This window comes from Haliotis rubra, unplaced genomic scaffold, assembly GCF_003918875.1.
Source record: "Haliotis rubra isolate DU_JTF1 unplaced genomic scaffold, ASM391887v1 Scf34, whole genome shotgun sequence".
Lineage (NCBI taxonomy): Eukaryota > Metazoa > Mollusca > Gastropoda > Lepetellida > Haliotidae > Haliotis > Haliotis rubra.
The window spans coordinates 3,355,238-3,367,134 of record NW_025767013.1 but is presented as its reverse complement, the minus strand read 5'-3'; the positions used below and the strand labels follow the sequence as shown (position 1 = coordinate 3,367,134).

The window sequence follows — 11,897 nt, the reverse complement described above, 5'->3', positions numbered from 1 at the left end:
AGAATAATTGTGCATTTATAATGCACCTTTTACATTCATAATGTACATGTTCAAAGCTAACACACAATCTGATTATTATTACCCAGGATAACCCAAACTGCCTGTGAGTCGCTAGAAGGTTAATAGTCACACGACTTATCCCATCAGGTACCCATTTTCTGCTGGGTGAACAGAGGCAAGTTTGAACAAACCAACCTTGCCTAAGGTGAGACTTCATGTATCACATGTTCTTTGATGTGGGACCCGTGAAGATCTGGGTTAGAATTGATCTTCGGTAACCCATGCTTGTAAGAGGCAACTAACAGGATCAGGTGGTCAGGCTCGCTGACTGTTGTACGTCATCTTATCCCAATTGCGTAGAACAATGCTCATGCTATTGATCACTGAATTGTCTGGTCCAGACATGATAATTTACAGACCGCCGCCATATAGCTGGAATATTTCTGAGTGTGATGTAAAACTAAATTCACTCACTCACTCCATGTGGGGCAGGGCTGATGTTCTAAAAAGTCACAAGAGTCAAGCTGCCAAACAGGGTCACCCATTCAAGGAATCTCTGCACCTAACCTTATCAAACTTCATCTGATTTGTGACCTGAGCTCTATGCACAAGACTACAAACCACCACAAAACAACCAGGGACTGAACAGCAATGGATGAGTTTACCTTGGGATATATTTCACACGTTAATAATGGTCACTTTTTAAGAATAGTCATCATTGATCAACTGGCCAAATTGTAATCGCCACAGGCTCGTTAACCGATCTTTCTCCTGTATGCTCACAACTTTTAGTCCCCCATACAACTAAGCTTCTGTTCATATTGGCTCAGACTCAATTCTTTAATCTTTCATGTAGTTGTGCGTGTGTGGTTGCAGAACAGTCAACATTATGGCTGATCACTCCTGCACCACTATGTGGTTCTCAGTTGTATCTCATTTCTACAGCTATATGTCTTGAACAGTACTGTAGTGAAATAAGTTTTATGCAAATCCTTCCGGTCAATCCACGAGCACGGCTGACTAACCTTGATAAAATCCGGGTCCAATGAGCATAGGTTGCCGTCAGACCTAAACGAGGCCTGAATAGCGAGTAACTGCATTGGCTGGTCGTACCCATAAAAAGTGAGCGAGTTCAGTTTTACGCCGGATTATTCCAGTTGTATAGCGGCAGTCTGTAAAGAATCGCGTCTTGACCAGACAATCCAGTGATCAACAGCATGAGCATCAATCTATGCAATTGGGACAAGGGGACATGTATCAGTCAAGTCAGCGAGCATGACCACCCGATTCCGTTAGGCGCCTCTTACGATAAGCATGGGTTGCCCAGGACCTTCAAGGGCGGGGATTACAACCACCACATGGGACAAACGCCACAACATCCGTGGTTACTGATGATCAATTCTAACCTGGTTCTTCACGAGTACTCCCCAAAAGTATGCATAGTTAGACTGACTGACTGACTTTGGTTTTACGCCGCTTTTAGCAATACTCCAGCAATATTACGGCGGGGGGACAGCAGAAATGGGCTTCACTCATTGTACCCATGTGGGGATTCGAACCCGGGTCTTCGGCGTGACGAGCCAACGCTTTAACCACTAGACTACCCCACCGCCCCTATGCATAGTTAGAACTGTATGGCCACTGAAGTTCAACAAAGTTAACGTCCTATTCACCTGTAAGTGAAACAGAGCAAAGGTTTATTATCTTAACTGGACGATAGCTCACCATGCAGCCAAGGGTCGAATCTTAATGTATGGTTTGTTAAGCAGGCACAGGGATCCACACTGCAGCATTCCAATCGTTGACAGTGGTCATTTAGAAAACCAAATCTAATTCTGGATAAGATTTGAGTTCTTGATGAAAACAAACCACGATCAGGTCTATTATGATTTAATAGGCATCCTTTACATGTGTAAAGTGGGCTTCATGTCTGGTTCCTTAACAACCGATCTTGTTGAAATCGACTTGACAACCAGTATGACGATCAGGAACGTGATGGTTAGTGACAAGGACAGCATCACATACTCCCAATGTATGGTTACCAGAACCTTCCAGAGCCCACTACTCCTGCAGGGTGAGGGTTCGTTAGGGTCTAATATCCCCACAAGCTCATCGTCGTAGGCGTTCACGTTGACAGTGTTTGAGGCGATTCCGTTGATACTTTCTCCTGGAACAGAAGTTCACATGAGTGTAGTCGATACTATTCCTAAAAAGAGGTGCTCTCGATATTGAAACGTTACAATAATTGATTGAATGTTTAAAGCTGTCAGATTCAAGTAAATGAAGTTGCAGGAAAACAGTGGTTGATATAGTATGAATTTGAGAATTTTTGGAACATGTTTAATTGGATTTCTAGTATAAACAACCTTGACCAGCTATCAAGTGCTTGGTTTCATTCAAGAGAGACAACTCTGTTAATCCTTTTCATTAGTTTGTGAAGAGTTATCCCTTTGTTTACTTGCTAGCCGACGACATTTTCAGTGATCCTCAGTATGGATGATTTAGAGAAGAGGAAGTTGATTTTAGAGTAGTATAACAAGGACATCAGATCAGCTAAAATTATTTCATGTAGAACAGGCATCCCTTTGTCCACTGTTTATCGTGTTTTGAAAAATATTGCAAATGGATATGGCATTGAGCACCAGGGAGGCGCAGGTAGGCCCAGAAAATTGACTGTCGGTGACAGGAGGCGGCTTGGTATTCTTGTTTCTAAAAACAAACGAAGGCGTTTAGAAATCTTAATGTTGGATATGATTGATAGAGGAACTGTGGCTGTCTGTAAGGAGACAATTACAACTGAGCTGCATGCAATGGGTTGGCAGAAAAGACGAGGAATTCCATCACCGATCATGAAATCTGAACAAAAGGAGCGAAGGTTGAACTGGTGCTTACAGCATAGAAAATTTAACTGGGACAATGTGATTTTCTAAGATGAAAGTTCTGTGTGGCTGTTTCCTAATACACTGAAATTCTGGACCAAACATACTGAAAAACCTTTGTATCAGCGCCCAAGTACAGTCTGAAATTTAACGTGTGGGGTGTCATATCTGTGTTAGGGTCAACGCCCCTCTGTGTAGATGAAGGGAATATGAACAGTGAGCGGTACACATATATTCTCGAGGGACATTTACTTCCATCTGCTCACGTGTTCTATGGAAATTTTTTGATTTTCCAGCAGGACAACAACCCAAAACATCGTTCAAAGCATTCACAGGCCTGGTTTCGGACCCAAAATATGACATTATTAGATTGGCCAAGCTATAGCCCAGACCTAAATCCAATAGAAAATGTTTGGGGACTTATGAAGGAAAGTCAATACGAAAAATCTGACAAATATTGCTGAAATGAAAGAAGAGGTGGTCCGATATTGGGAGAGCATGGACCACGACTTTGTAACTTCTTTGATCAGTAGTATGCCCCGCCGCATTGAAGCCTTCATTGCTGCCCATGGTGACTTGACAAAATACTAACTGTTCACCTGTCTTTGAATCTGGAGTTATGTTCTGCTAATATTCACATTTAATACGTGAGTAATGTGAGAAAAAAATAAAAATATTACAATTTTTAAATTCTCAATAATTTCTGGTTGTACTGTAATATGATCAACAGTTGCATACGTCACCACATTCAGACAGAGTCAAGGTCACAACGTAATAATTTCAGATATTAATTTCAGTGATAAGCCTTAGGTGCTCAGGACCTGTTGTGAATCTCCATAATAGCAGTTACAGCAATATGGTCTTTCCTGAAGATACGAACTTGTCTTTCCTTCTAATTTACGTGAACTATTCCAGGGTCATGCAATCTATAAACAGAAAAGAGTCCATCAAAGAAGGGGACAGGATTCTTTTCTGACCCGGAGTATCCATTCGTGGATGTGCAAGCACATTGCCATGTGGATTTCAAAATTTATAGTATTCATATATTCTCTTAAGGGTTTCCTCGTTGGTCGAAACATGCCGTCAGAGATCTGGCACCAATATTTCGACAACAATCTGATTACATTAACCCAAATTAATTGTTTGGCGGCGTCATCATATTTATCAATGACTGAACACACACTTCTCTGGAACGTCACCAAGTCAACCATGTATTTTAAAAAAAACATTCAAGACAATCCCATCTCCCGCAGTTTTCCCAGCCCTACTACGGCCAACATATCGTTGGCATACCTAGACACAATTACCCAAGACACTTTTAGTGGCCTTACAGAAGGGTGTTTGGGTCTCGGCATTATTATTATCATCAATAGAACAGCGTTCGTAAACTGAAGCAAAACGGGTGAAATACCTACCAGACAGATCATTGTCCATTGATCTCTTCCGGCGAACCGTAGCACAGGAACTCTGAGAACACGAAGAGTAAGGCTTACGATTACACTTTCCTCAAAACAGTTCACATACTTTGAAATAACAAAAGACGTAATAAATCGTTATGTTTATTAATATGAAAATATAGTTAAACGTCGTTTTACTGGCATTACAATTGAGACCTTCTAGCATGACGGTCTCACCCCATCGCAAGCCTTTCTGCAGAGAGTGAAGTTGCAGTCAAAGAACACTTCTTCGTCCTGAAAGAGGTTGAAGGTGGCAAAGTATGGGCTGATGGATGTCAGGCCCTTGGTGGTGAACCCAGCAGTCTTGTTGAAGATCATACCGTCACCGCAACTGCAACCCGACATCATAAACAAGCATCCTTTCCCCTTTAATGTTGACCAAGCAGGGTTCAGATAGCAGCCCTGTCACGTTTAGATGAAAGTTAATGCGTAAACCGTTTCCATACCATGCAATATGCAATACTATTCTCGCATATGATTCATAATCCAAATTCAGGTTAGAATCGATCTTCAGTAACCCATGCTTGTAAGAGACGACTAATGGGATTGATTGACAAACGTCATCGTAGATTGCGTAGATCGATGCTCATGCTGTTGATCACTGGATTTTCTGGTCCGGACTGCCGCCATATAGCTGGAATATTGCTGAGTTTGGTGTAAAACTAAACTCACTTCACAGTCCAATGACGTGATGTTCCAGTTTTACACAAGTCACAGGGTTAGAAAGACTAGATTCTGCCATGTAAAGTGGACATGAATTAATGTGTTACTGTTACGCTGCAGACAGCAATACGGTAGCTATTATGGTGGCCTACAGACAGTCGAACATGTACCAGACATGACATGAGCATCGATGGCGTATGATAAAATGCATCAAGCAGGTCAGCGAACCTGACAACACAATCTCGTTTGCCGCATCTTACGTGAGTGAGTGAGTTGGGTTTTACGCCGCTTTTAGCAATATTCCAGCAATATCAGGACGTGGGATACCAGAAATGGGCTTCACACATTGTACCCATGTGGGGAATCGAACCCGGGCCTTCGGCGTGACGAGTGAACGCCTTAACCACGAGGCTACCCAATCGCATCTTACGATAAGCATGGGTTGCCCAAGACCTTCAAGTGCGGGAGATACAATCACCATTGGAAAAACGCCACAATACGAGTTATATATATATATATATATATATCCAGGAACAAAGGTCTGGTTGGTGGACTAATCGTGAATAACCTATTTTGAACGCCACATCACTTGCTGACAAGGAGAAAAGAAACTGGTAGTGTTATGAAACATGCGCTTCGTTTTGAAATCATATTTCGGATGATGCTTATTGCACATGATTAATTGTAACACTTAGGTATAAAATAACCGAATGAATATTTCTTTAGATGGACAATAATTTGAAGACTAAACCAATTTCAAAAAGAAACACGGCCAAGGGTCGTTTAATATTTCATGTCATTCTAACTGTTAGAAGCGTTCAAAGCTACGGGCTAACAAACTCTTTAATATTTTAATCCCATCCCAGACTTTATTTTGAAGGTTTGCGGAGCTCTGATGTTTACTTCCGTTGCTTACCCAGCTCTAAGGATGGAGTATCTCTTGTTAGTCTTGACTCCAACGACATCACATGACAGCGCTCTGAGTCCAGACTCTCCACCCCGTCCTTTGGAAGAAACAAACTGCCATTACGCAGGGGCGAGTGAGTTTAGTTTAACGCCGCTTTTAACAACATTCCAGCAATACCAGGGCGGCGGACACCAGAAATGGGCTTCACACATTGTACCCATGTGGGAATCGAGCCCGGGTTTTCGGGCGTGACTAGCGAACGCTTTAAGCACTGGGCTACCCCACCGCCCCCATTCAGTGAGGCTAGTACATTATGTATCGGTTACATTACATCTCGTTAGAGCTCCAGTTGCGTACGTTACAGAATATAAATCACAGTAAACAAATTAATTCTGACTTTGCTTGCGAACATACATACTCAAGTTACTGACAAAACCAAACACTATAACATAACCCATATATCCACTTGTATTTTTTTCAACTTGTGTATGTAATTCTTCAATGACGTATATTGATCGGCAACAATATTTGCTTATGAAAATAATGTTTCAAAGAAGCCATATTTAAATATCTTGGAATACAGCTTAACAGAAGATATTAAAGGTTTAAGAAATGTAGGAAGTTCATGAAGAGGTTTATGCACCGGGCCGAATTATTTGGTTAATAGAAATCCTTTCAACATTTCACATATCCTTAAGTATTATTTAAAAGTACTTTAAAATGTATTTCTCATTCAAATCGAATAACCCACTTCAGTAATGAATAAAATCCATGTTTGCCAGGATGCAGCCTTTTCTCCGTTTAAACAAATATATAATATGGTTATCATAAATTCGAACATCTGGCTTTGGAGCAAATCTTGTACAAGACAAATGCCTTTACCATCTGACTTTGCCGTTAGCTTCACCATCCTCCCGATGTCTACAGTGCTGGGCAGGGCGTTCCCCAGTACGTTTGTCATGTCCAGGGTATATCCAGATTTGGCCAAGGGCCCAAGGTTTGTCTGAATCTCCCGAGGGGCGAGAAGTCTGAAAGATTAACCGACTGCTTAAAAGTTACGATTGGACAACTATCCTACCTGGTATTTCAGAAACGAAATACTGAGAGTTTGGTTTTACGCCGCTTTTAGCAATTTTCCAGCAATATCACGGCAGGGGACACCAGACATTGCATCCATGTGGGGGACCGAACCAGGGTCTCCAGCTTAAACTGGTGTGACCCATGCCTTCAAATAATGGAAACAAATTGGGTGCAGACAACAGGACAACGAACAATTTACGGTCATTTTGAATACTGCTTCCACTTTGATGCAAATTATATCCTGTCATTTAATACATCAAAAATCGAAATTAAATGTTTAAGTATTTAACAGACTCCTGACATCACTTCTGAAGGCTCGAGTGAAAGAGCGATACAGGCGCTGGTTGCAAACGCTGACAAAACGCGGGAAATACGGATGTGAACCTGGCATTCGAACCACCGGACTCTGGCAGGCGGTAGGGCGGTACACCTGCACGACACATGCCTAGGAAATAATAAATTAATGACCTACATGTAGAGAGAAGACGATCTACTCACGCGTCTGTAATGATCTTAGAACCACTTTTACTTTCCCCATTCTTGTCGAAGGTACACGTGACTTGGTACTGTTCCTCACTTGTCTGCAGTGGACTGGCGGGCGACCCCCATTGGATGAAAATGGGGACGGTATACACGTTAGACGAGTCCATTTTCTGTTACATATAAATTAAAAATTCATTTTAATTAAACCTTAACGCTAGTTACTGCAACATACAATAGAATCGGTCAAACAAGTTTCAGTCGTCGATGGGAATATTTCCAAGAAAGGTCTTTATTTGAAGATACTGGAACGAACAGCAGAGCGTTAGCAAAGTTCAAAGAATATAAGAATATTTCTTATTTATGTTTCCACTCACAAAGAAAACACAACCAGATCCCGCATAAGAGACTTCCAGAAAGTGGTTCACGCGGTTGCTGGAACGGAATTCGTATTTCTTTCCATCTTTGCACCTGGCAAAGCCCGTTATATGCAGATCGGTGACGATGTTGATCTTCGCCACACTCTTCACATTAGGACCACATTCCGGAGCGACTGGCAAAACAAGGAATCTGATTGGATGCAAGTCCTGTTCAATATTGGGGGCGGTTCAAGATTGAAGTGAGGAATAAGGGTCTTACAAAGCTGAAACAAGAGGACAAAGTCGTCGATATCCTATGATATCCAGACACCAGTTCATCACTATACCTAATTACGTGCTGGTTCTTGTGAAGTCATTGTGTGGTTTTCGATATCCGAAAACATCTTGCCGACCGTGTCCATTTAAATACCAGCCCTTACAAACCGCGATGTGTGGGTTAAAATGAGCGAGTGGTTTTACGCCGCTTTTAGCAATATTCCAGCAATATCACGGCGAGGGACACCAGAAATGGGCTTCACACATTGTAACATGTGGGTAATTGAACCCGGGCCTTCAGCGTGACAAGCGAACGCTTTCACCAGTAGGCTACCTAACCAACACCGCGGGCTGCAAACAGGCGATGCAGTAACGAAGATTAAATATTATCTCACTGTGGCATGTTGTCAGTTTATAAGACCTATGATGCAGTGACCCGTGAAGATCCGGGATATAATGGGTCTTCAGCAACCCACGCTTGCCATAAAATGCGACTATGCTTGTAAGAGGCGACTAACGGGATCGGGTGGTCAGTTTCGCCGACTTGGTTGACACATGTCATCGGTTCCTAATTGCGCAGATCGATGCTCATGCTGTTGATCACTGGATTGTCTGGTCCAGACTCGATTATTTACAGACCGCAACCATATAGCTGGGATATTGCGGAGTGCGGCGTAAAACTAAACTCACTCACTCCTATGATGCAGTTCGTATTAGCTGACTCAATATGAACCAAGAAGTTACTCACCCTTCATTATGAAGTGATGAGGAATAGCCACCAAATGACGCTGAAACATCAGGAGCATGTCTTCCACATGAACAGTATCAGAAGGGAAGTGATCCCCCAAAATATAACACATTTTACTCCAGTTTACCAATCGAGACCGAATTACCCGTTATTTTTTAAAACATGATTTATGAAAGGAATATAGATTCTACACATTTGCATTTTACCTCACCCAAGTTTCCCCTCGAAAATCCTCATAAAACAGCTTTGGGCGGGCTCTCAGCATCACGCAGAAATGCATTAGACAGACTAAAAGAATAAGGTGGTCCTGGTCCTATTTTAATTTAGATCGGACAGTCATTAGACTGGTCTAACCTAGAGCCCCCCCACCCGGTCTCCCTGGAAGTCGTACCGGCAACAGAAACATCAGGAGGACGGTGATGGCGGCTGAAGTCGGTGCCATTGCTGCAACAGTCAAGTGGGAAATAAATGTAATAAACAACCTAGCCCAGTGGAGACATTTTAATACTTTAGAAAATCGTGTTCAACCGGTTGTGGCAATCTTGTACAAATAGATTCTAGCCGTGAAGATCCGGGTTAGAATTGGCCTTCAGCAACCTGTGGTTGTCCTAAGAGGCGACTAACGGGATCGGGTGGTCAGTCTGTCTGACTTGGTTGACACGTGTCAATTACGTATCTCAATTGCGTAGACCGATGCTCATGATGTTGGTCACTAGATTGTCTGGTCCAAACACGATTATTCACGACTGCCGCCATATACATGTAGTTGGACTATATATGCATGTTTGTTTCTGAAGTAAAGCGACCCGAAATATATCATAAATTAATCAAATGACTAAAGTGATGTAAAGTTTAAAATTTAATAAAAAACGTTACATAAGTTTTCCGCCGCCTGCTTGGGGTGAGAAACACATTGAAATAAGAACTCGAGATATCAGGGGAAATAAAGTAGAACACTGAGACTCATCCTCGATAATCTCCAGGGTATACTTCAGATTTATCGGAACGTTTACCCTGCAGATTATCGAGGATGACAGACTAAACTCGCCTAAAACCACCCCAACTGCTCACAGAGGCTTCCCATGCCTAGCCCAGCCTGTTACATGTGAAAGCACAGGGGCGTGTCACGCTTAGAAACAGCGTTAAAAAGACAGGTATATAGACCCCACCCTAGAACTACTAGTGTATAAAAGGAAAGGGATGTAACGACGGAACCACCCCCTCCTCAATCAAAGTTAGATTTCACCACGTAAACTATTTTTTAAGGCCCAGTCGAGGCCTACGGGTCGAAAGCGACATAATTTCCCTACAAAAAAAGCTATAAATGGTCACAATCGGATCATTATTTCAAAAGTTATACGCAACGACTCACCGAAAACAGCTATCATCCACGTTGACAGCACCTATGTGGGCGGGGCCTTAAAAATAGTTTACGTGGTGAAATCTATATTTGAGGAGAGGTGGTTCTGTCGTTACATCCCTTTCCTTTTATATGGTTCTAGGGTAGGGTCTATAGATATGTCTTTCTAACGCTGTTTCTAAGCGTGACACGCCCCTGTGTGTGAAACACAAGTTACTCAAAGAACAAGACCATACGATCCTACAATGAGTTTCAACTAGACAATATATGAAAGATTCTATCTTATGCCGTATACATGTCGGGTAGTCAAAATAACTTTGTGCACAACGCTTACTGTAGGGGAGACCGGGGTCAATTGTAAAGGCGATTACTCTAAAAGTTTTCCCTCAAGCATAATGTAGGTGAGTAGAGTTATTTTCCTTTGCTTTCCTGCGGTACACATCCGGGCGTTTTTCAGCTGCTCGCTCATGGCGAGATACAGTGGACGAAACATCCTTTTTTACATAAGTAAATTTTTCAAAAAACGCAGTAAAACGTTCTTAATGCAGTAAATGTTGCTTGGTATCAAATTAACTTTTCATGTGTAAAATTGAGGTATAACGACTTATTTTGAAGTAGAAATATTTGAGAAGCCCAACGTTGTTAACATATGTCGTGGCATGAAACATGGCTACTAGCATCGGGGGCAATTGTAACACTGTGTTACAACTGCCCCCATGTAATTTTCCCTTATGTAATGATAATGAAGCAAATTATGATGTCGGTTTTATGTTAGTTCTTTACTAGTTTCATCATATTAGAACATTTTCAGTCTAATGTTGATAGTATCAGCCCTCCGGTGAAAGATTTTGGTGTTAGTCTTTGTATTATATATTTTGTGCATACGAAAACAAGAATTTTAAACGAAAAACATTTTTAATGTCGATGGTGACAAAGGTTCAATGTTAATCCATATCCACCTCAATTGATCAAGGTAACATCTTTCCACATTTCATTTTGATTGTCTTTGGAAAATAAACAGATTCTTACGTTCGAACCTTCTTTGTTACAATTGCCCCATCCATCTGTTACAATTGCAGTCATTGCATTTGATACGTTTTGACTTTGTAACGACATGATCGTGAACTTTAAATGACTCCGAGGTTTAGAGCCAAGATGCCAATGTATTAGTTAGTACCGATAAACTTTGTGAGCGGTCGACTAATATCGAATTACAAGAACTTAAGTAAAAATGTTACAATTGACCCCGGTCTCCCCTACATTTCAACGTAATACACGACCGTGGAAATATGCATGGGCACTTCACATCGGATCAGTTCATATTCCTTCAGTTCTGTCCTATGCCGTATACATGTCGTGTAGTCAAAATAATGTTTATTGTATATTTCAACGTAATACACGACCGTGGAAGTATGCATGAGCGCTTCACATTGGATCAGTTTAATTTCTTTGATAGCAGAATCGACGACACGGGCAACCATTATTGTTTTCATTTTGTGAATAATCAAAAGATGTTATCCAAAATGGCTGTAAGTTAGTGTTACCTGAAAATGTTCAGTTCTGCCTAGCACGCGATGGACAGCGGACGCCTGAAAAATCCATGCGCTGCCTCATGCTTTTATGCCTTCGAGCTTCTTTAGAACGGTGTTAGTGATAGGTTAACAAAACGAGATTATTTGTGACAGCCA

At 41.6% G+C, this 11,897-nt stretch overlaps 1 protein-coding gene and 1 long non-coding RNA gene across 4 annotated transcripts; one reads left to right on the top strand and one right to left on the bottom strand.

Moving 5' to 3' along the window:
* Positions 1–135: 135 nt before the first annotated feature.
* Positions 136–8,170, top strand: LOC124284614. The gene is made up of 3 exons (XR_006900596.1): positions 136–236; positions 2,932–2,937; positions 8,160–8,170. It is a non-coding gene; the product is annotated as an uncharacterized LOC124284614 (long non-coding RNA).
* Positions 1,875–11,897, bottom strand: LOC124284611 (vitelline envelope sperm lysin receptor-like). Of its 3 annotated transcripts, XM_046720718.1 has the most exons (10): positions 11,754–11,897; positions 9,241–9,293; positions 8,850–8,889; positions 7,844–8,019; positions 7,485–7,639; positions 6,789–6,934; positions 5,916–6,003; positions 4,514–4,667; positions 4,295–4,346; positions 1,875–2,167 (listed from the first exon to the last, which is right to left on the bottom strand). In XM_046720718.1, the coding sequence occupies exons 2-10, from the start codon at positions 9,289–9,291 to the stop codon at positions 1,905–1,907; spliced, it is 1,125 nt and encodes a 374-aa protein (XP_046576674.1). In that variant the 5' UTR covers positions 9,292–9,293; positions 11,754–11,897; the 3' UTR covers positions 1,875–1,904. The 3 variants fall into 3 exon arrangements, with proteins under 3 accessions (XP_046576674.1, XP_046576673.1, XP_046576675.1); XM_046720717.1 differs by lacking the exons at positions 9,241–9,293; positions 11,754–11,897 and adding an exon at positions 9,061–9,174; XM_046720719.1 differs by lacking the exons at positions 9,241–9,293; positions 11,754–11,897 and adding an exon at positions 9,056–9,170.

What these genes read in the sequence shown, in the direction of transcription:
- LOC124284611 (XM_046720717.1), bottom strand. Translation starts at nt 9,129, where the DNA reads ATGCATTTCTGCGTGATGCTGAGAGCCCGCCCAAAGCTGTTTTATGAG. An exon ending in ATTTTCGAGGGGAAACTTGG is followed by an intron (nt 8,890 to 9,060) that starts GTGAGGTAAAAT and finishes CTGATGTTTCAG; the next exon opens with CGTCATTTGGTGGCTATTCC. An exon ending in TCTAAGATCATTACAGACGC is followed by an intron (nt 6,935 to 7,484) that starts GTGAGTAGATCG and finishes TTAATCTTTCAG; the next exon opens with ACTTCTCGCCCCTCGGGAGA.